At 35.4% G+C, this 21,161-nt stretch overlaps 2 protein-coding genes and 2 pseudogenes across 2 annotated transcripts; 3 read left to right on the top strand and 1 right to left on the bottom strand.

The window, feature by feature from the left end:
• The first annotated feature begins 1,557 nt into the window (after positions 1 to 1,557).
• Positions 1,558 to 3,455, top strand: LOC117614512 (cytochrome P450 81Q32-like). The gene is made up of 2 exons (XM_034343349.1): positions 1,558 to 2,504; positions 2,663 to 3,455. Exons 1-2 carry the CDS (start codon positions 1,602 to 1,604, stop codon positions 3,281 to 3,283), a joined length of 1,524 nt encoding a protein of 507 aa, XP_034199240.1. The 5' UTR covers positions 1,558 to 1,601; the 3' UTR covers positions 3,284 to 3,455.
• Positions 3,456 to 3,623: 168 nt separating this feature from the next.
• Positions 3,624 to 6,757, bottom strand: LOC117618527 (annotated as a pseudogene).
• Positions 6,758 to 11,445: 4,688 nt separating this feature from the next.
• On the top strand, positions 11,446 to 13,249 carry LOC117618532 (annotated as a pseudogene).
• A 1,580-nt stretch (positions 13,250 to 14,829) lies between these two features.
• On the top strand, positions 14,830 to 16,553 carry LOC117618537 (agamous-like MADS-box protein AGL104). The gene is made up of 8 exons (XM_034348138.1): positions 14,830 to 15,014; positions 15,167 to 15,220; positions 15,354 to 15,369; positions 15,546 to 15,607; positions 15,761 to 15,791; positions 15,909 to 15,970; positions 16,075 to 16,174; positions 16,353 to 16,553. Exons 1-8 carry the CDS (start codon positions 14,830 to 14,832, stop codon positions 16,551 to 16,553), a joined length of 711 nt encoding a protein of 236 aa, XP_034204029.1.
• Positions 16,554 to 21,161: the final 4,608 nt, after the last annotated feature.

A 21,161-nucleotide genomic window follows, 5' to 3' on the forward strand; every position in this document is an offset into this window, starting at 1 on the left:
TTATTTAAAGTAGATCCTAATATATTTTTTTTTTTTGTCAACAAAGCAAGATATTTATCTATATATATATATATATATATAAAGGCAGATGCAGAGATGGTGAAATATTCAAAATATCAAAAAGTGCACTTGGTTAATAAATTTTAGCTATTTATGTACATGCCCTTGTGCTTTCAAAGTTGTCTTAGATTATCACATGTGCTTTGAAACGTCTCAAAATACCACCTTCATTTTTAAAAATTGTCTCACGTTACCTATTCCGTCAGTATTAAGAGAAATTCCTTTACGTGATGTGGGCCCCACTTCTTTTCAATCACTTAACAATGGAGAGTAAGGGTTATTCAGTTTTAAAAAAGGGGGTATTTAGGCCCCACACCATATAACGAAATGTCTCTTAATACTGACAGAATAGGTCACATAAGACAGTTTTTAAAAATGTAGATAGTATTTTGAGACGTTTTAAAATACAAGTGGTAATCAAACACAACTTTAAAAATACAAAGAGCATGTACATAAATAAGTCATAAATTTATTAAGAAGTGAAACTTTCATAATATAGTAAGTTGACAGCTTTTCATTTTAAAAAAGTTAAATAAAAACATGGGTATTTTCATTTGACACCACACAACAACCAAATCCATTTTCTCTTTCTTAATTCTAAAATGAAAAAAAAATTAAAATTAAAAATCCAATCAGCAAACATACCAACCAAGGGGCTTGAACTCTATTATTTGTAGGGCAAAATTGATTTATTGTCAGTTGTGGCCAGCTGCCACTAGTTGGGTTTTTCAGATTTTTTTAATTATGAAAATACATGTGAGTTGGATAGGTGTCTTGTTCAATACTGTCTCGTTGTATCTTATTGATTTTCATTAGTTGATTAAAATCCAAGATTAAGTAATAAATTTTAATGACGCAAGTTAGGGGTGGGCACGGTTCGGTTTGGACCGGTTTTTGCCTCAAATTAGAACCGATTCGGTACTATTCATGCAATTTGGTTCGGTTTGGTTTTAATTAAAAAAATTCAAAAACTGTTCAGTTCGGTTTGAACCGATTTCGATTCCGGTTCGGTTTTGAACCGGATTATAAAAATTATTTTTAAAAATTATTTTGTAATACAATTCTCAACTGAAATATTATTTTTTTACTTGAAAATTAACAAATTATTCAATTTCATATAAAAAAATAAATATTAAAGTGAGAAAAGAGAGATATTTTGACATTGAACTTGGATAAATATTAAGTTTTTTTAGTGAAATTAAAAATATAGCATTAAATATAAATATATATTGAAATTATATATTTTTTTAGTTTCACCGGTTCGGTTCGGCCCGGTTCGGTTTTTGAAGACATGGAACCGGATCCGAAACCGGTCCAAACCGGTCCGGTTCGGTTTTTGACCGGTTTTTGGTCAACTCGGTTTTTTTCCGGTTTAGTTCGGTGTGATTCGGCTCGGATTTCCGGTTTGCCGGTTTGAGTGTCCACCCCTAGACGCAACAATGAAAATAACATGAGAGGTTGATATTTGATTTCGATATCAAGAAGTACAAAACAAACAGATTCATCGTAGTGCAGAACTATCTGATCTCATATCAATAGCAATGGAAAGTTCATTCTACTACTACATTTTGCCCTTCGTCATCTTTGTTTTCCTCAAGAACTATTTGCAGAAATTTAGCAAAAGACTCCCACCAAGCCCTGCTCTCTCCTTCCCCATCATAGGCCATCTCTACCTCTTCAAGAAACCCCTCCACAGAACACTTGCCAAATTGTTCAACAAATATGGCCCCATCGCATACTTCCAATTTGGCTCCCGCTCTGTCATTGTTGTGTCCTCTCCTTCTGCAGCTGAGGAATGCTTCACCAAAAACGACATCGTTTTTGCCAACCGTCCAAAGCTGCTCGCCGGAAAACACCTTGGATATAACTACACCTCCCTTACCTGGGCCTCATATGGCTCCCACTGGCGCAACCTAAGACGCATAACTTCCCTTGAGTTATTGTCGTCGAACCGCCTTCAGATGTTTTATAGCATCCGTGTCGATGAAGTCAGGTCACTGGTTTGCCGGCTTTTTAGAGGCTCTAAGGGTGGTGGGGAGTTTCAGAGTTTGGACATGAAGTCAACGTTTTTTGAGCTGACTCTTAATGTTATGATGAGGATGATTGCTGGGAAGAGATATCATGGGGAGCATGTGGCAGATGTGGAGGAAGCTAAGCGATTTGAAGAAATTATGATAGAGAGCTTTCGATTGAGTGGGGCTACTAATATTGGAGATTTTGTACCAGCTTTGAACTTTTTGGGAGTAAGTGGGCTGGAGAAGAAGCTGGTGGTGTTGCAGAGGAAGAGGGATAAATTCATGCAGGATTTGATTGAAGAACATAGAAAAAAACAGAGTGGCTCTGCTACTGAACAGAGGAGCAAGACCATGGTGGAGGTTTTGTTATCGCTTCAAGGAAATGAACCTGAATATTATACAGATGAAATCATAAGAGGCATAATGCAAGTAAGTAGTCTCTCTCACCCGCAATTTGTGAAATCCAATAACAAACGCAAAACAAGGGCTATATGCAAAACTCAGATCAAATAATCAAACTTGTGTCCCAAGGTTGAAATATGAAATGAACTGGTTGGTTTAAAGGCTTTTTGCACAATTGCACACAGGTGATGCTAGCAGCAGGGACAGAGACCTCATTTGGAACCATGGAATGGGCTCTATCGCTTTTGCTCAACAACCCAGAAGCCCTTGTTAAAGCTCAGAGTGAAATTGATATTCACATTGGACAAAGCAGGCTAATTGAAGAATCAGACCTTGCCAAGCTTCCCCATCTCCATGGCATCATCAATGAGACCCTCCGGATGTACCCAGCAGGGCCACTGCTGGTCCCACACGAGTCATCGGAGGACTGTACCGTGGGAGGTTTCAATGTTCCACGTGGAACAATGCTGTTGGTGAATATCTGGGCCATACAGAACAATCCAAAGTTGTGGTCACAGCCTGAACAATTTAGGCCAGAGAGGTTTTTGAATGTACAAGGGGAAAGAGATGGTTTCTCGTTGTTGCCATTTGGGACAGGGAGGAGGGGTTGTCCTGGGGAAGGGTTAGCAAATCGGATTCTTGGACTGGCATTGGGATCACTGATTCACTGTTTTGATTGGGAGAGGATTGGTGAGGAGATGGTGGACATGAGTGAAGGGCCTGGGCTCACCATGCCTAGAGCTCACCCTTTACTTGCAAAGTGCAGGCCACGCCCAACAATGCTGAACCTACTCTCTCAACTCTGAGAATAACTATTGGGCATTTTTGGGTTGCTAATTCATGTCATATGTACACATTATCTTCAGATGGTATTGGATATGATAATACCTATTTTGGTTTTAGGCAAGATTTTCAAGTTTGGTTATGTATTTGTGATAGTTACATTGTCACATGGAATCAAAATCTTGCATTCCACTATCTACCACATAAATTATCAGAACGTAAATGTTTTCTTTGATACAAGCAATAAATAAGGAAGAGGGAATCAAACAAATGATCTCGGCTATAGGAGTATATGTTGCTCTAACCACTTGAGTTACAAGCCGGTTATTAGACGTTGAATTATGAAATTAATGAGTGGCACTTTCAGACATGAGTATGTTTGAAAAGGGTTTGTCTAGCAGTTTCCAGTTTGCGAAGGGCATCCCTCAAGCCAATGCGTCCATCAGGCGAAGCACAAGTGCAAGAGATCCCAACCTCCATAATTGAGATCAGGCAATTACGTTCTGCTTCGGGGATGATATTAATTGGGCCCTCATTAGGCAGATGCTGCATGAGGTGTAGCAGCTCAGAGTCTAGTACTTGTATAATGTTTTCAGGGAAGGCTGATTGCACCCATCTGATAAGGTTTTGATCTCCTGTGAAATTTTCATGGGTTGGGCTTTTTCCAGTAAACAGCTCCAACAGCACCACTCCGAAACTGTATGCATCTCCGGCTGTCGATGGTTTTTGTCCAAAACCATACTCTGCATAAGATTTCATTCTTATTCTTTGTAAACAATCATAAAACCTAGCTTGATGTATAAGGTAAACCACATACTTCAAATGAGAAGAGGGCTGCTTAATACTAACCTGGGGGCATATATCCTACGGAACCCTTTAGGACATTTGTGGAGCTGAGATCGTTATTGCCAGTTCTTTCTATCAGCAACTTGGCCAGCCCAAAATCTCCAATTTTCGCAGTCATATCTCTGTCCAGAAGAATGTTGCTGGGCTTTAAATCACAGTGTGCCACTGCAACTTCGCAATCATGATGCAGATAATCCAACCCACAAGCAACATCAATGGCCACATTGAGTCTGTCCACAATGTTCAATCCATCTCCATTTGCGTTCTTTCTCTTACCCTTAATCCAATCTTCCAAGCTCCCATTACTCAGATACTCATAAACCAAAGCCAGAAACTCCATGTTCTTAAAGTCCATGCTGGAGCATGATGTGATCAGCTTAACAAGATTTCGGTGCCTTGTGCTCCTCAATGCCTCACACTCTGCCAAAAAACTCTTCAAGGATGCTGTCTTTCTTATATCAAGCACCTTCAGTGAAACTTCAATTCCTTCTCGTAGACACCCTTTGTACACAGACCCAAAGCTCCCACTTCCAATCAAATTCTCCTGGTTGAAATTTCCGGTTGCCCCACGGAGCTCTTCATATGTGACCATTCGATGCTGCCCTTTTACTACTAAATCAGAAGTTGCTGCAACTCTTGCTTTGCTTTTCCTAACATAGAGCAAACAACCACCCATAGTGCATACTGCCAATATTCCCAATATTATTGTAACTGGGACTAGTACTTTTCTCCTATGACTACTTGCAGCACTCTCCACGCAAGGAACATGTAGGCAGAGCTTTGGGTTGCCTTCAAGATGGACACTAGAGATATTTTTAACAAATATTCCACCATTAGGAATTACTCCTTCTAAGAGATTAAAGGAGAGGTTCAAGTAGCGCAGAACTCGTAGGTCTTTAAGTTTATCAGGAATGGACCCAGAAAGCTGGTTTGAGGACAGGTCTAGAATCTCAAGACCTTTCATTTCTCCAAGAGCATTAGGAAGAGGACCAGAAAGTGTATTTCTGACCATGAACAATCCCACCAAGCTTGAACACTTTCCGATTGAGCTGGGAATGGATCCAGAGAAGCGGTTGTCGGAGAGGTCTATAGTGACCACATTTCCTAGGAGCCCAATTTCTTCAGGCAAAGGTCCACTCAGAAAGTTGTTAGACAAATTCAGAATGGTGCTCAAACTTGGGAGGCTTAGAAATATTTCTCTAGAAATGCTTCCATTGAGCAAGTTGTTGGATAAGTCCATGGAAAGCAACTTCTGAAAGTTGGGAAAAGAAGAGGGTATATTGCCAACAAAGTAATTTCCGGATAAATCAATGTTGTTCAACATTCTGAGATTACCTAAGGAGTTTGGAATATGGCCAGACATTTTGTTTGCTGCTAAACCAAGCATTTGCAAATCTTTCAGCTGGCCTATTTCAGGTGGGATTTCACCAGAGATCAAATTGTAGCTTACATTAAGCAAAGTCAAGCTACTGAGGTGACCAATTGAGGAGGGTATGTGTCCGTAAATATGGTTCCCTCCCATGTACAGCTTTTTGATAACTCCAGAGAGATTGCCAATGGACTCTGGAATTACACCCTCCAAATGATTATCATCAATGGCAAGGAATTGGAGACGGGTGTTGTTTGTCAAGGAAGTGAGGAAACTGAGACCATCGTCGCCGTAGCTAACGATCTGATTGAAACCAATGTTGTACATTTCAAGGAACTGCAAATTTCCAAGGCCTGGTGGAACTGATCCTTCAAACAAGTTGTTGGCCAAGCGAATTGATCGAATACCGGAGATATTGTGCAAAGAAGCAGGAATTTTTCCCCTGAATTGATTGATACAATTTCTGAAGTATAGAAGATTTGGAAGTGTGACCAATATTGCTTGGAATCTCACCCCATAGTTGGTTTGAAGCTACGGTGAATAAAACTAGAGAAGAGATGTTGTATATGGAAAGGGCAACAGTCCCAGAGAGTTGGTTAACAGCAAGATCAAGTTCCTTGAGTTTATAAAGGAAACCCAATTCACTCGGTATCCTACCACTGAGACTATTTGTGCCTAAGTTCAAATGTGTGAGGGTGGATGAGAGGTTGCTTATGGATGATGGGATTGTACCATGAAGATTGTTTCGTGCCAAATTCAAGACTTGAAGATTTTTCAAGCGACTGAGATTTTCAGGAAGAGTTCCTGTGATGTTATTTGAGGCCAAGTCAAGTGTTTGGAGCGCAATAAGTTGGGTCATGTTTGATGGCAGTGGACCTTGAATGGTGTTGGAGCTCAAGTTTAGAGATGTCAAGCGGAAAAGGTGGAGAATTTGAGAGGGAATGTTTCCTGTTAATTTGTTGTTTTGAAGGTGAAGGGAACGGAGGAAGGAGAGGTTACCGATGTGAGGGCTTATGGAGCCTGTAAGTCCCAAGCCGGAAAGATGAAGAGCAACAACTCTGTTGCCAAGTTTGTTGCAAACAACTCCAGTCCAGTTGGTGCATGGAGATGAGTTTTGGTCCCAATAAGATGGAGGGAGACTGACCCCTGACTTGAATGAGATCAAAGCCTCCTTGTCCGTAGCAATGCTTGTAATGGCTGCCTCAACGCTCACAAATATGCATACAAGAACATAGAATGTTATGGCAAATGTTTGAGGCAATAGATGGAATTGGGAAACCATATCTCTTATGTTTTCTTTTTCTGTTTTTGAATTTGAACTCTAATGGAATAATAGGTTATGCTTATGGTATACCAGTTTTAAGTCATATTTATAAGGGAGATTCACTATTACTATTATACCCAATATAGAAGTCCGAATCCTTGGTCAATATATATGCTACGTCATTTGTGGTTGTCCAATGCTGGACTTGAATTTTGCATCCCGCAATTTGGGTTATAATTACAATAGTTTAAGATAGTTTAAGATTTGGGTTATGATTATGATAATATGAAGAGATTTGATTCTCTATTAGTATAACAAAAAAAATTGTAGTTGTGTCATAAAATTCCATTTTCTCCCGGCGTATACCCTCAAGTGGGACAGATTTATTTTCTTTTTATTTGTTGACCTAATTAGATTCTTATCAATATATAATATACTACGTAACACATGGCATATACTGTGTTATATGATGAACGTACAGCAATTAAGTATTCATCCTTTTTATAAATGGAGAATAAAATTACAATTGGGAAATGATAGTTTAGGAATGAAATACTCAAAGTGAATGATAAAAGTCTTGTTTTGTAATTCGTTTAAGCGCATTATTGTTGGGAGACGACTTTTCAATTTAAAATGTGTGTTTATCTATCATCTTCAATTTAGAATGTTATTCCAAACGTTTTCATTATAAATAAATAATTACAAACATCATGCAAAATCACATGTTCACTTTACGTTACGAGCCTATTCTATTTATGAATTGACTTTTGAATTTTTTTAGGGTCAAACATTGACTTTTGAATTTAGAATTTAGACTTCAACATAATAACTACTAGCCTCTTGGCATAAACTTTGCGTGTATCAAAAGAGTTTTTGAAGTATGATAATTTGATGCTTGAAATTTAAATTTTAAAAAGTTATTTGCTGGGAAAATGTACAAAAATAAAGTATTTGTAGTTTAGTTAGCCAAGAAATAGAAATTAATACAAATATGATTAAGTTTCAATAATTCAAGGAAAGAGGTTTAGTTCTCTCCTTAAGAGCCACTCCAGCGGTGCAGCCCAGCCCGAGGCGAGGGCAGGCCAAGAAGAAAAAGTGGCTCCAGCGTTGCGCCCAGGCCCGGGTTTGGTGTGGGACCCACCAACTAGGGCCAGCCCGAAGGCCAAACTAGCCCCAGGTCCAAAACGAGGTTGCTGACGTCAGCTAGCTACAGTACCCGCTACAGTACCCGCTACAGTACCCGCTACAGTGCCGCAGTGCTACAGTGCCCGCTACAATACACTAAAAGTCCACGTGTCGCACTCTGAGCTCTCCGATCAGATTTTTTTTCTCCAATCCAACGGCAGCCAATTTTTGTGCAATAAAAAAATAAAAAAATTGAATTTTTTATAAAAAAAATACCAAAAAAATACTCTTTTTTTTTTTCTATAAATACCAAAAAATTTTCCGATTGAGATATGAATTTTATAATAAATATTGATATGTACGAACCCAAAAATATTATCCAAAAATATTATCTAAATTAATTATTTTTATTAAAACATTTGTGAAAAAAACAAAAAAATGAATAGTAATTGCCATGGCTAAGGGCAACGGGTGGAGACACAATTTACTATTTGCAAGGGCAAGCACTATTCACATGAATAGTAGGGGTGGGCATTTGAACCGCAAAACCGAACCAAACCAATCCGGAAAAAACCGAAAAAAACCGTGTTGACCAAAAAAGTCAAAAACCGAGAAAAATCCAAACCGAACCGGTTCAGACCGGTTCCGGTTCTGGTTTTCCATCCTAAGGAACCGGTCCAATCCGAACCGGTCCAATAGAATTAATTTATATATTTTTTAAATATTATATATGTTTTTTTAATGTGTTTATGTTTTTTTATGTAGATATTATGAGTTCATCCACACCTAGCACCATAGCTCCAACTACTTTTCAATGTTAGGAGGAATTTAATTTGGGTTGTAATGTATATTTGGTTGAATTTGGGTTGTATTTGGCTAGTAATTTATTTTGGAACTTATTTTGTTGAAGTTTGATTTAATTTGGGTTGTAATTTATATGTTGAAGTTGGATTGAATTTGGATTGTATTTTTGTTGAAGTTGGATTCATTTTGATGATGTTGAAGTTGGATTGAATTTTTGTTGAAATTTGATTCATTTGAATTTGGATTGTATTTTTGTTGAAGTTGGATTCATTTTGATGATGTTGAAGTTGGATTGAATTTGGATTGAATTTTTGTTTAAGTTGGATTCATTTGAATTTGGATTGTATTTTTGTTGAAGTTGGATTCATTTTGATGTGTTGAAATTTGTTAAAATTTAAATTATAAAAAAAAATAAAAATTAAAAAAACCGGAACCACAGGAACCGAACCGGAACCGGATAGGTCCGGTTCGGTTCGAATTTCTGTATGGATGTTGAGCAGAACCGGTCCAAACCGAACCGGTCTGCACTATCGGATCAGGTTCCATTTTTTCCCCGAAACCGGTCCAAACCGAACCGTGCCCAGCCCTAATGAATAGTGCTCGCCCTAGCTCCACCCTTGCCATGGCTAAGGGCAAACGGGTGGAGTTGCTCTAAGAAAGATGTTTCTGCTTCTTTTGTTTTAGGCTGTACTATCCCTTGTACCATAAACATAAATAAAAAAATTTGGCTTAAATGTTAAAATGGTCCCTGTGTTTTACCTATTTGGCTAATTTAGTACCTGTGTTTTCAATTTGGTCGATTTAGTCCTTGTGTTTTACTCTGTTAGTTAATATTGTCCATTCCGTTAAATTGCTGTTTAAAAAATTCATAAATATTATTTAAACTAATTTAAAAAATTAATTATTTAATAAAACATAAAATTTCAATTTAAAAAATAAAAGGCCAGCCACCACATTCCGGGAGGAAGTGGTTGGGTAGGATGGCTCATGGTGGTTTGGTGTCGGCTGCTGGAGAGAAGAAGAGGGTTTAGAGGTTGGGTGTCCAAATTTTTATTTATTTATTTAAAATTTTCTTATTTTGTTAATCTTTTTTTCAATAAAAACAAAAATAAGCACAAGGTAGTGCAATAGTAGGCTAGTGGGTAAGCTTAATAAGATAAAGGATAAGCATGATTGCAAGAGCTAACAATCCATTTGTTTATGTTCATCCTTCTTTTTCATGGTTGTCAGGACGCTTTTGCTCTTGCTAATTAATGTTTTCATCCACTTCATAGATTGTATTATGGGCATGTAGAAGAGACTGGCAGCGTTGATGCAAATAGGATAAGTTTTTTATTTGAGGGCTTGAATCGGTGGTGACCAATTGAAGAATTTGAGACTTGCAAGCCTTTATTTTGTTTATTATTAAAGTGAACTTGTAATTTCTTTATTTATTTAAAACAATTACAGTTTTTTTATTAATTTTTAAAACTTTAATGAACTTTTTTAACAATAATTTAACAGAATGGACAACATTAGTTAACGTAGTAAAACACAATGACTAAATCGGCCAAATTAAAAATACAGGGACTAAATTGGCCAAGTGATTAAAACACAGGGACTATTTTGACATCTACATTTTAGAAATTCAGAAACCTGATCAAAGCAGCAGCCGCAAGAGAATCAACATAAGGGAAGTCATGAAGGAAAATGAAAGGTTCATTGAATTAGGAAACGGTGAGTTGATTAGGCACAAGATGGTTGCATGGCAAGAACATAATTTAACAAAATTGAAAATAAAATAAACTAATTTTAACCAAAGTGAAAACGCCAAGAATTTGCATGATCGACAAGTGCTTCTCCTCCATGCACGGGATGATCTGCAAAAACCCTCAAATCTCAAGGCAAGTTATGAAGCCTGAAGCCCAACCAGAGACAAACTCTCACCAGAGTCTCTGCAATTACGCAACGGGATGGTCGTCGAGGAACATGCAGATAGACGTCGTGGGTGTGAGTGAGCGCAGAATCAAAGGTTCGGCGCAAGCAAGAAAAATACGACACATCGCATTTTCTCTATGTGCTACGTGGGACCCTCCCACAATCCCCTCGTCCCCCTTCGATAAATCATGCCTCATGTATTAGCTCTGCATCCTTGTTTTCTCTTTGATATATACAAATTAACTATAGCTCGTTACAAAATACAAATTTCTTTTATCTGATATATTTTTTTTTTCCTCTTAATCTTCTTTGTGATTATCTTCAAAATTTAAACTTTAGTATTCAACATTAGTTGACAATCTAATTTCATGTGTTCGGCCTTCTGATAATATAAAATCAAAATAATCAATAATGATAAATCCGCTACACAATAAGTTTACATGTTTAATGGGTTTAGTGTTTAGATATTATTAACGCTAAACACGTAATAATTTAGACCGACTCATAAAATTAGGTTATCACATGATTTCACCGTCATACTTGAAGAGTTCTCGTTAGTTGTTTAACCTTACACCGCTATATCTGTGTGTACATGTCAGATAATTCCATAAATAGCCTAATAGTGACGAACTCAATTATCTACATATCTCCTTATCCTTCTCCCTTAGTTTTCTTCTTGTACCTTCCATCTTGAACTATATATGGGTGTGAGAGCCAAAGATTCCTCCTCTTTCCCCATCATGTTGATTATCTTTCTATATAGGTAGCTAGCTAGGTTTCCCAAAATAGCAAAACATAAAAGGAAAGGGGAGAAGAATTACAAAAAATTGTAAAAACTAGCTTAGGAATAAATTAAAGGAATGGGAAGAGTGAAGCTTCAAATCAAGATGATTGAGAATACGACTAATAGACAAGTTACTTACTCAAAAAGAAGAAACGGACTTATGAAGAAAGCTTATGAACTTTCTGTTCTGTGTGATGTTGATGTAGCTCTCATCATGTTTTCTCCATCTGGGAGACTCAGTCTCTTCTCTGGCAATAAAAGGTGACCATCTGACTGCTTCTCAATATAAGCTGCTCAATATTGGTAAAGCATGACAATAATTATTTTATTTTATATCCTATTACCTATTTACTAGTTCAATAATATCAATAAATTAAAAATGATTAGTTTTCTTGTTTCTTTTGTTATTTTGTGAAGCATTGAAGAGATTCTGGCACGCTATGTTAATCTTCCTGGGCATGAACGAGGAGGACGGTAAGGAGATCATCATCTGATTATGTATTGAACTTGTCATCATCAATATGGTGTTTGTGCTAATGGTTTTTCTTTTCCTTCTCTTGTTTGATGCTTCTTGTTCTTGGTTTCTATCAACTTTCTTTACCACTATAAAGTCTGCATAATCAAGAGGTAAGCAGCTAGCACTAAGTACATAAATCTATATATATATATATATATATATATATATCTTTCGAAAGAGCCATATTATCTTATGAACTTTTATGTAACATCAATCTTTACTTCTTTTAATTATTGATCATTTGAGTGTGTTTAAATCTGCAGTTTCTCCAGCGCGTTCTTGTTAAGTTGAGGAGGGATGCTGATCAAACCCATCAAGCAACCAGGTCTTGGCTCCGTTCTTTTATTATATAATGTGATGTTCTCATTTTGATCAGACAATTTGCAGAGTTAAAATTGTCAATATTTCAGTTATATTTGAAGATAAGATTCGCGGAAACATAAAAGAAAGTAGGAATATATATAAACATAAACGATATATTGACAATTTTCCATGTCATTTTGATGGATGCAGTCCAATCAGTACTGATTCTGATCAACTCGAGGTCAAGCACATGCAAGCAAGCAGTTGATATTGGCATACATTCTTTAAGTACATGAAAATTGATTAATTTCCTATCAATTACAGGAGATTCAACAAGAAATCCTATGCTGCAAGTCACAAGTAAAAGAAGTGGAAAATCAACTGAGGTTTGCACCTTGAAACCCTAAACTCTCCTATATATGTTTTTAAATAATTATTTTACAATTAGCAAGCATATGCATTCATCTTATAAGCTAAGTTTCCATTGCAGGATATTTGAAGGTGATCTTTCTGAAGTCACGACATTGAATGAGGCTGAGTACCTAGAGCAGATCCTTGAGGAAACTCTGAAACGTATGCATGTGCGCAAGGTATGTATATTGTCGTTATAATATCAAGCCTAGCTGAACTTATAACTAATGGAGTATGGACAATTTAATTATGGCAAAGCAGCAAATCCTGGAAGAGTATGATTCTTCTCCTACAGTACTACAGGTGTGTGTTATTTGGCATCATTATTATTAAGAACGAAGAATTAATGCATTAAGAATGTCAAGGACAAAATATCAAATATGAATTTGTGTATGTAGGTACATGCACCTCCAGCTACAACAAATGTTGATGAATTTGTGACAGCAAGTCCACACAATATTCTGGTTGACTGGCTTCCACAAAGAGACCCACAAGTAGTTCAGATCCTCAACTTCTTGAATGCAAATGGCCTTCTTCCCCTAAGGTGTTTATATATATCTTATATATTAGCTATGGAAATTAATCAATTTCTTCTTTTTAATCAAATTATATAATTTTTGTTGTTGTTGTTGTTGGAATTCAGAGGTGAGGCGCAAAGTAGACTTGAAGTCATAGCAGCGGCCGATTCATCAACACTCCTTCATGGCATAAATCTTGAAGATCAGATGAACCCAGGCAGAGGCAGTGGTTTAGAAGATGAGAATAACAACACTACTTTGCAACGTCCAGAGTTGGGACAAGTTATTGATGTCAACTTGTCCCCGTGGAATGAGTTCTACCAGACAAGTACTTCTTTTGCATGAAATTAATTAATGATCCTTGAAATAGAAATTTAATTCTCTCAGCTCTACATGCAAATTAGTCGTTAGAGTTATATTAATAAATTTTAAATATTCATTTATCTTTATTATTAAAGTAAGAGAGTAACCATGGTTGGTAGATTGATGATTAGAAATTTAAATTTCTTTCCAGGTAATGAACTGGTTTCTGCTTCACGTCCCACAGGACGAGTACTTGAAGAAATATATTTGTCGTCTGATCAGTTCATCAATCAACCACCAACTTTCTTGAGTACACCACCAAATCATCTGCATGATGATCAACAACAAATATGACATTATATGTGTATATTTGCTCAGACGATAGTATTTTACTTCTCTTCCTTCATGCTTGAACATGTTGAATGCAGATAACGAGGAAATTTTTATCCTTTTTAATGATTTCTTTTACCTCTTTCGATACAGTAAAATTTACTCATTTTGTCGGTCCGTGAAGAAAAATTGGTAAAATGTTTAATTTGGAGCTGACAAAAGTTACCGACCTTGTTCCTCAACTGCTATATGGCCCAAAAAGAGTCGGGGGGCCTATCCCACATTCTGCAACCTATGCTCACATAGTAATTATATGGATGTACTTCATCTTCAATTCTATTATCTTTTGATTTGAGAATCAGAGAAAGTTTTTTGGCATTTTTTTTTAATATTCATTTTTCTCTTTATGGATAATAATATATTTGTAAAAACATAATATACAAAAAAACTCTATCCTCAATCAGATACCTGACAAACATAAAACTCTGGTCCATGATAGTGACAAAACTCTGACACTTAACAGTGACAAAAACTCAAGTTAGATGACCTCTTCAATTGGTGTTTTTCAATTCCATGGTGGCTTTTAGAGCAGTCTTTTAGGGATATCTTCTACATTTCTTCTTCCTCTTAATTTCTCCTTCAGAATCTTTATAACTGCTTTGGGTGCTATATGGATTAGATAGAGAAGAGTCGGTGTGCTAGGAAGTTTCAAGTGAGGAGCAAGGCTGGCTTATTCGAAGGACCAACAACAAAACTCAATTAAGCCATCGGATTTGTTGATGATAATATCATCAAGAACCTTTGTGCCATGAGATTCTCAACCATATAAGCAGCAGCAATTGAATTTGGACATCTCTTTGACACTTCGGTTGACATGACAGGTGCTTAATAATCTTAAACACCCCCACAGCCATATCATTGTCATCATCCAACAGTTGTTCAAGCTCATCCCTTACCTGCAACAAGTAATACAGGAATACCTATTACGTACCTAGTTTCCCAAAATAGCAAAATAGAAAAGGAAAGGTGCAAGAGCTAAAAGAAATTGTAAAAGCTAGTTTAGGAATAAATTAAAGGAATGGGGAGAGTGAAGCTTCAGATCAAGAGGATTGAGAATACGACTAATATACAAGTCACTTTCTCAAAAAGAAGAAGCGGACTTATCAAGAAAGCCTATGAACTCTCTGTTCTCTGTGATGTTGATGTAGCTCTCATCATGTTTTCTCCATCTGGGAGACCCAGTCTCTTTTCTGGCAATAAAAGGTAATCATCTGGCTAATTCTATATACATGATTAATCTTGTATAAGCTGCTCAATATTGGTAAAGCTGGACAAGTATTATTTTATTTTACTGGTTTACTAATAATAAATTAAACAATGATTATTTTTCCTGTTTCTTTTGTTGTTTTGTGAAGCATTGAAGAGATTCTGGCACTCTATGTTAATCTTCCTGAGCATGAACGGGGACGGTAAGGAGATGATCTGATTGTGTATGAACTTGTCATCTTCATTATAGTGCTTGTGCTAATGGCTTTTCTTTTCCTCCTCTTGTTCGATGCTTCTTGTTCTTGGTTTCTATCAACTTTCTTTAAAATTATAAAGTCTCCATAATCAAGAGGTAAGCAGCTAGTGCTAAGTACATATATCATTCCGAAGAGCAGTGGCAGTACCCCATGTTATCTTATGAACTTCTATGGTTTTCTAATATCAATCTTTACTTGTTTTATTTACTCATTTGAGTGTTTTTTACCCCCAAAAAAAATATTATTCATTTGAGTGTGTTTAAATGCTCAGTTTCTCCAACGCGTTCTTGTTAAGTTGAGGAGGGAAGCTGATCAAACATATCAAGCAACCAGGTCATGGCCCTGTTCTTTTATTAATGTGAGATGTTCTCATTTGGAGGGTTATTAATATTTGAAGATCAGATTCGTGGCAGCATAATGGAAAGTAGGATATATAAACATTTACGTTTGTATTTACAATTTCCCATGTCATTCTGATGGATGCAGCCGAATCAGTACTGATTCTAATCAACTCGAGGTACCTTATGAAATAGAATTACGCTGTCAAAGCACATGCAAGCAAGCAGTTGATTGATTGGCAGCTTAATACATTCTTTAATTACCATAAAATTGATTTATTTGATATCAATTACAGGAGATTCAACAAGAAATCCTATGCTGCAAGTCACAAGTAAAAGAAGTGGAAAATCAACTGAGGTTTGCACCTTGAAACCCTAAACTCTCCTATATATGTTTTTAAATAATTAGTTTACAATTAGGAAGCATATGCATTCATCTTATAAGCTAAGTGTCCATTGCAGGATCTTTGAAGGCGATCTCTCTGAAGTCACGACATTGCATGAGGCTGAGTACCGAGAGCAGATCCTTGAGGAAACTCTAAAACGTTTGCATGTGCGCAAGGTATGTATATACATATTCTATTGTCATGATAATAATATATATATCAATACCTGCTGAACTTATAACTACTGGACAATTTATGGCAAAGCAGCAAGTCCTTGAGGAGTATCATTCTTTTATTATTAAAGTAAGAGTAAACCACGGTTGATTAATTAGATATATGTATATTTATTTCCAGGTAATGAACTGTTTCCTCCTTCGCATCCGAGAGGAGGAGCACTCCAGGAAATATGTATGTCGTCTGATCAGTTCAATCCGCCAACCATCTTCACACCCAATCATCTGCATTATGATCAACATCAAACATGACAGTATGTATGTAAACACTATATGTTACTTCACTTTTTCCTTCATGCCTTACCATGCTGACAATCAGTGAATTATGTACCGACATCAGCAGCCTTAGAGACAAAAATAAAAGCAAAAACAAATTCCATATTTTAGAAATTCAGAAACCATGATAAAACCAGCAGCCGCCAGAGAATCAACACAAGGGAATGCATCAAGGAAAACAAAAGCTTCATTGTAATTGATATGGCAACTCTGATCAAAACTTCCCCAAACCCTTTACAATTCAGAAAGAAAATAAGAAGGGCTTAATTTGCGACTTCGCATATATATATGTGGTAGAAAATCCTCCTCGTTGTTGACGCAGAAATCGAACACCGCAAGCTCACTCTATGTGATACGTGGGAGTGGGACCCTCCCTCAATCCCCTTGTACCTTCTGGTAATGCTTGATAAATCATATATCATGCATTAGCTCACCAGCCTTGTTTTCTCTTTCGATTTATCCATACAATTTCTTTTATACGATTTTTTTTTTTTTTTGCCATGTTAATTTCTTTCGAATTAAACTTTATTATTCAACATTATATCTTGACAATCTTTCGATATCTAAACATAATCTATTTTAATTTAATATACATTATGGGAAGGGAGATTCGAACTCGGATGTAGGTGAAGAGCACATCCGCTTAAGCCAACTTAACTAAACTCATATATGCTATATCTTGACAATCTTGTTTTATAACAGTGGTTGACAATGACAGTTTCAGCCTTCTGATAAACATAAAATCAAATTAATCAATAATGAGAAATCCTCTATACAATAGTTTTTCAAATCATCCATATATAATAACTTAGACCGACTTCTAAATTGAAAAAGATTTGTATGATAGTATGATTTATTCTATTTTTTTATTTGAGAATTGAAGGATTTTTTATTGAGTGAGTTCAAATCAAAGATTTTTTTTTTTTGTCTATCTTATTTTCTTTCTACTCATTTTTATCTTCTATGAATAATAACATATTTATAATAATTAAATATAAAAAAATCAATTTATTAATAACTCAATCGAAATAAATAAGATGCAATTATTCTGATAAACAAAATGTTTGTTATGCTCAATATATTTAGCTTGATATGTACATATGTGACTCTTATGATTGACACTATACGACTCAAATAGTTGTTTCTCTTCATCTGAATATGGGCAGTCTGACATAAACCCTCATATTATTCATGCCAAATTCAAGTGGACCTTGTAAAGCTTGAAAGATAAAGAGAAACAACTCTCTAAGTCGTATTTTCAATCCTCTTGATTTGAAGCTTTACTCTCCCTATTCTTTTAATTTATTCCTAAAGTAGCTTTTTTAAAATTTTATTTTCATAGACTTTGCATATTTCATTTTCTATTTTGCTATTTTGGGAAACCTAACTAGCTACCTATATGGGAAGGTAATTAATATGATGGAGAAATAGGATGAATCTTTCGCTCTCACTCATATTTATACCTCAAGATATAATTTATATGGATGAACCAAAATAAAAGTGAGGAGAAGAAAACAAAAGAGGAAGATAATGAGCAACATAAACAACTGAGTTTTGTTATTGTCAGGTCATTTTATTAAAGTTTTTGTCACTATCAGGTGTTCTTATTAGAATTTTTGTCACTATCAAATCATCTTATCAAAGTCATAGATATACATATCGAGCTAAATATATTAAGTACAACAAACAATTTGTTCATCATAATAATTGTATTTTATTTACTTTTATTGGATTATTAATAAAATCAGTTTTTTATTATTTAATTATTATAAATATGTTATTATTCATAGAAGAGAAAAATGAATAAAAAGAAAATAAGATAGACTAAAAAAATTTATTTGATTTGAACTCACCCAATAAAAAATCATTCAATTATAAAAACAAAAAAACAAAAAAAAGAATAAATCATACTTTCATACAATATCTTATCTTTTCCAATGTAGAAGTTGGTCTTCATGGAAGCTTCATTAGAATAATTGTTTATGGTTGAGGCGTGTGATCACTATTCTTAAAAGGAGATTTCACCCATCCGAGACAATATCTTAGTAAACACTCACAACATTTGGTTCAAATGAACAACTTGAATTTTCCCTTGAGAAATAAACTAAAAATTGAAAGAACAATGTGAAGGAGGAGTACCACAATGTAGAGGAGTGAGAAAATTGTTCGAATGTTGTTTCTCTAATAGAAGGTTTATATAATGCATGCCTCCCTAAGGCGTTAGGCCCCGTTTGGGATTGCTTTTTTTCACCAAAAACCTGCTTAACTTTAAAGTTAAGCAATTTAAGATGTTTGGTAAAAATAAAATATCATGCTTATTTTAAAAGCAATGGTCTTTTGACGGCAACTTTTAAAAGCAACATCGGGGTTGCTTTTTAAAGCTGCTTTTAATTGAAGCAGCGCGTTCCCTTTAATGAAATTTTCTCAATTCCACAAATACCCTTATTAGGTTAGAAATCTATCCTCACTTATTTCTCTCAAATCTGCAGACACCAAAGTTCATCTTCACGTAGCCTCCCAAGTTTCTTCACGTAGCCTCCCAAGTTTGGAGACAACCATTCGCTCAATCTCTCTCAATCTCTTTGACAAGGTTAGATTCTTCAATCTCTTCAATCTCTTCAATCTCTCATACTTTTTATATACGTGCTGCTCTTGTTTTTTTGTTTTTTGTTTCTACTGGCTTCTACTGGTTTTATATACAAGGTTGTCCATGGTTTCTACTGGTTTTATATACGTCCATGGTTTTATATATGTCCAGATTTTTTCTACTGGTTGTCCATGTTTTCTTTAAGCATAAAGGTGTCCATGCCAGGAAGTTTTCGTGTGGACACCATTGAAGACCCATAACTGGTATTTTTATTAGCCACCATTGAAGACCCATCTGATCTGCTATTTTTATTTTCTTGAGAGTTTATCGTGATGGGGCTCATACCTGGTGGTTTTATTCTAGGTGGAGTGCACAATGCATATCTCCTCATTGTGGTTGTGATCCTTTTTGGCATGCAGTTAACTTGATAATAAACATCATCACCCTACGACAAGCTCCATTTTTCTTTTAATTCCCTCTATGATAAACTAGTTTTGCTGCAAACTTTTAATTCCCTTTATGGGAAATTCTCTCGTAAAATAGTCTAGCAATGGTTGAATCCTTGTCATCTTGTACGACTTGGTGTATTGCTTTCGATGTATGTAGTTTTGCCCAAGTTTTCCTATAGGTAATTACTATGCATGTTTTTAGTAAAAACATTATTTGCTATAACATGTTCATCTCCCAATACATCATATTTATATAAGGACATTCAGCATCATGTCTATTTTAGTCATTATAAATAGTTACAGCACTTTTACAGTAAAATTTATCAAACGCTCTGACACTATTTTTCATACTCATGGCACTTTTAAAATTACAGTTTACCAAACGTTTAACTGCTTAACTTTACAGCTGATTCTTTTTAAAGTACAGTAGAAGCAGTTTTTTTTTTTAAGCGGCAGTAATCCCAAACGAGGCCTTAGACCAATAAAAACACGTTTAAAAGTCTGCCGGTGTTGCAAATAAAATTCTTATCTTTGCCGTTAAGGAGTTTACGTATAGCATATGATATGAACATGTCACATCATGCAGTATAAAAATATGAGATAAAAATGTGATAATATAGCATTACTCTTTGATATACAGGAGCTGGCTATTCAATTGAGGCTAGGCATTCAAATTTCAATAAAACTCCTGCACCTTTTTCCCTTTTTCTTTTTCAAACAATAAAGGCAATAACAGAGATGAGAATGCAGATGAGTTTTATTTCATGGGGAGTGCTAGCAACCTTCTCTCTAACCTTCTCCTTTGGACCTTCTCTCTTCTTCTCATGACAAGTGTTACTTTCCTTACACTTAAAACAATGTCATTAATGCATCACACAAACTAATTTTTGTTTTCCAAGTTTACCCTTATTAAATGTATTAATTTATTTTAATAACAAGCTAATTTTTTTACAACTTTCTTATCACCTTGTTAAAAAATTAAATAAGAAAATAAAAACTGAAGTTTTTAAAATTTTTTTTTTTTTTTTTCCAAAGAGAACATGTGTTTTGTTAAAAACAAAATAAATATGATAACAATGTCATGTAATAAATATTTTTTTTTAAATTCTTAAAAATGACGTTTTCCTTATTTAATTTTTAATAATGTGCTAAAGAAGTTGTAACAAAATTTGAATAAATTGAAGGAAATATAAAAGCCAATACATTTTAAAATGGTAAATTTGGAAAACAAAAACTAACTTGTGTGATGCATTAATGGCATTGTTTTAAGTGTAAGGAAAATGACACTTGTCATGAGAAGAATGGAGAAAGTCCAAAAGAAAAGGTTAGAGAGAAGGTTGCTAGCATTTCTCTTATTTAATTTTGAATCTCTAGAACTATATTCTCGTTTTGGGCCTAAAAGAGTCGGAGGACCTATCCCACATCCTGCACTGCAGCCCATGCTCACAGAAGCCCAATAGAGGCAGAAGCTGTCGGTAATGTCATTGCCCTTCTAGAGAGGAACGAACTGTATAGCATCAATTGACCGCTCCCCTGCTCAACTGAAGTAATGATATGATTATGGATAAGCTTTTGAATGGAAACCACACCAATTTTCAATTATATTCTCTTTTGATTT

Source organism: Prunus dulcis, chromosome 1, assembly GCF_902201215.1.
Source record: "Prunus dulcis chromosome 1, ALMONDv2, whole genome shotgun sequence".
Classification (NCBI taxonomy): domain Eukaryota; kingdom Viridiplantae; phylum Streptophyta; class Magnoliopsida; order Rosales; family Rosaceae; genus Prunus; species Prunus dulcis.

Bases quoted from the DNA above. Each gene is read 5' to 3' on its own strand.
- LOC117614512 (XM_034343349.1), top strand. From the start codon at position 1,602: ATGGAAAGTTCATTCTACTACTACATTTTGCCCTTCGTCATCTTTGTT. The intron at 2,505-2,662 runs GTAAGTAGTCTC...AATTGCACACAG, and splicing joins TCATAAGAGGCATAATGCAA to GTGATGCTAGCAGCAGGGAC.
- LOC117618537 (XM_034348138.1), top strand. From the start codon at position 14,830: ATGGGGAGAGTGAAGCTTCAGATCAAGAGGATTGAGAATACGACTAAT. The intron at 15,015-15,166 runs GTAATCATCTGG...TGTTTTGTGAAG, and splicing joins CTCTTTTCTGGCAATAAAAG to CATTGAAGAGATTCTGGCAC. The intron at 15,792-15,908 runs GTACCTTATGAA...TATCAATTACAG, and splicing joins CTGATTCTAATCAACTCGAG to GAGATTCAACAAGAAATCCT.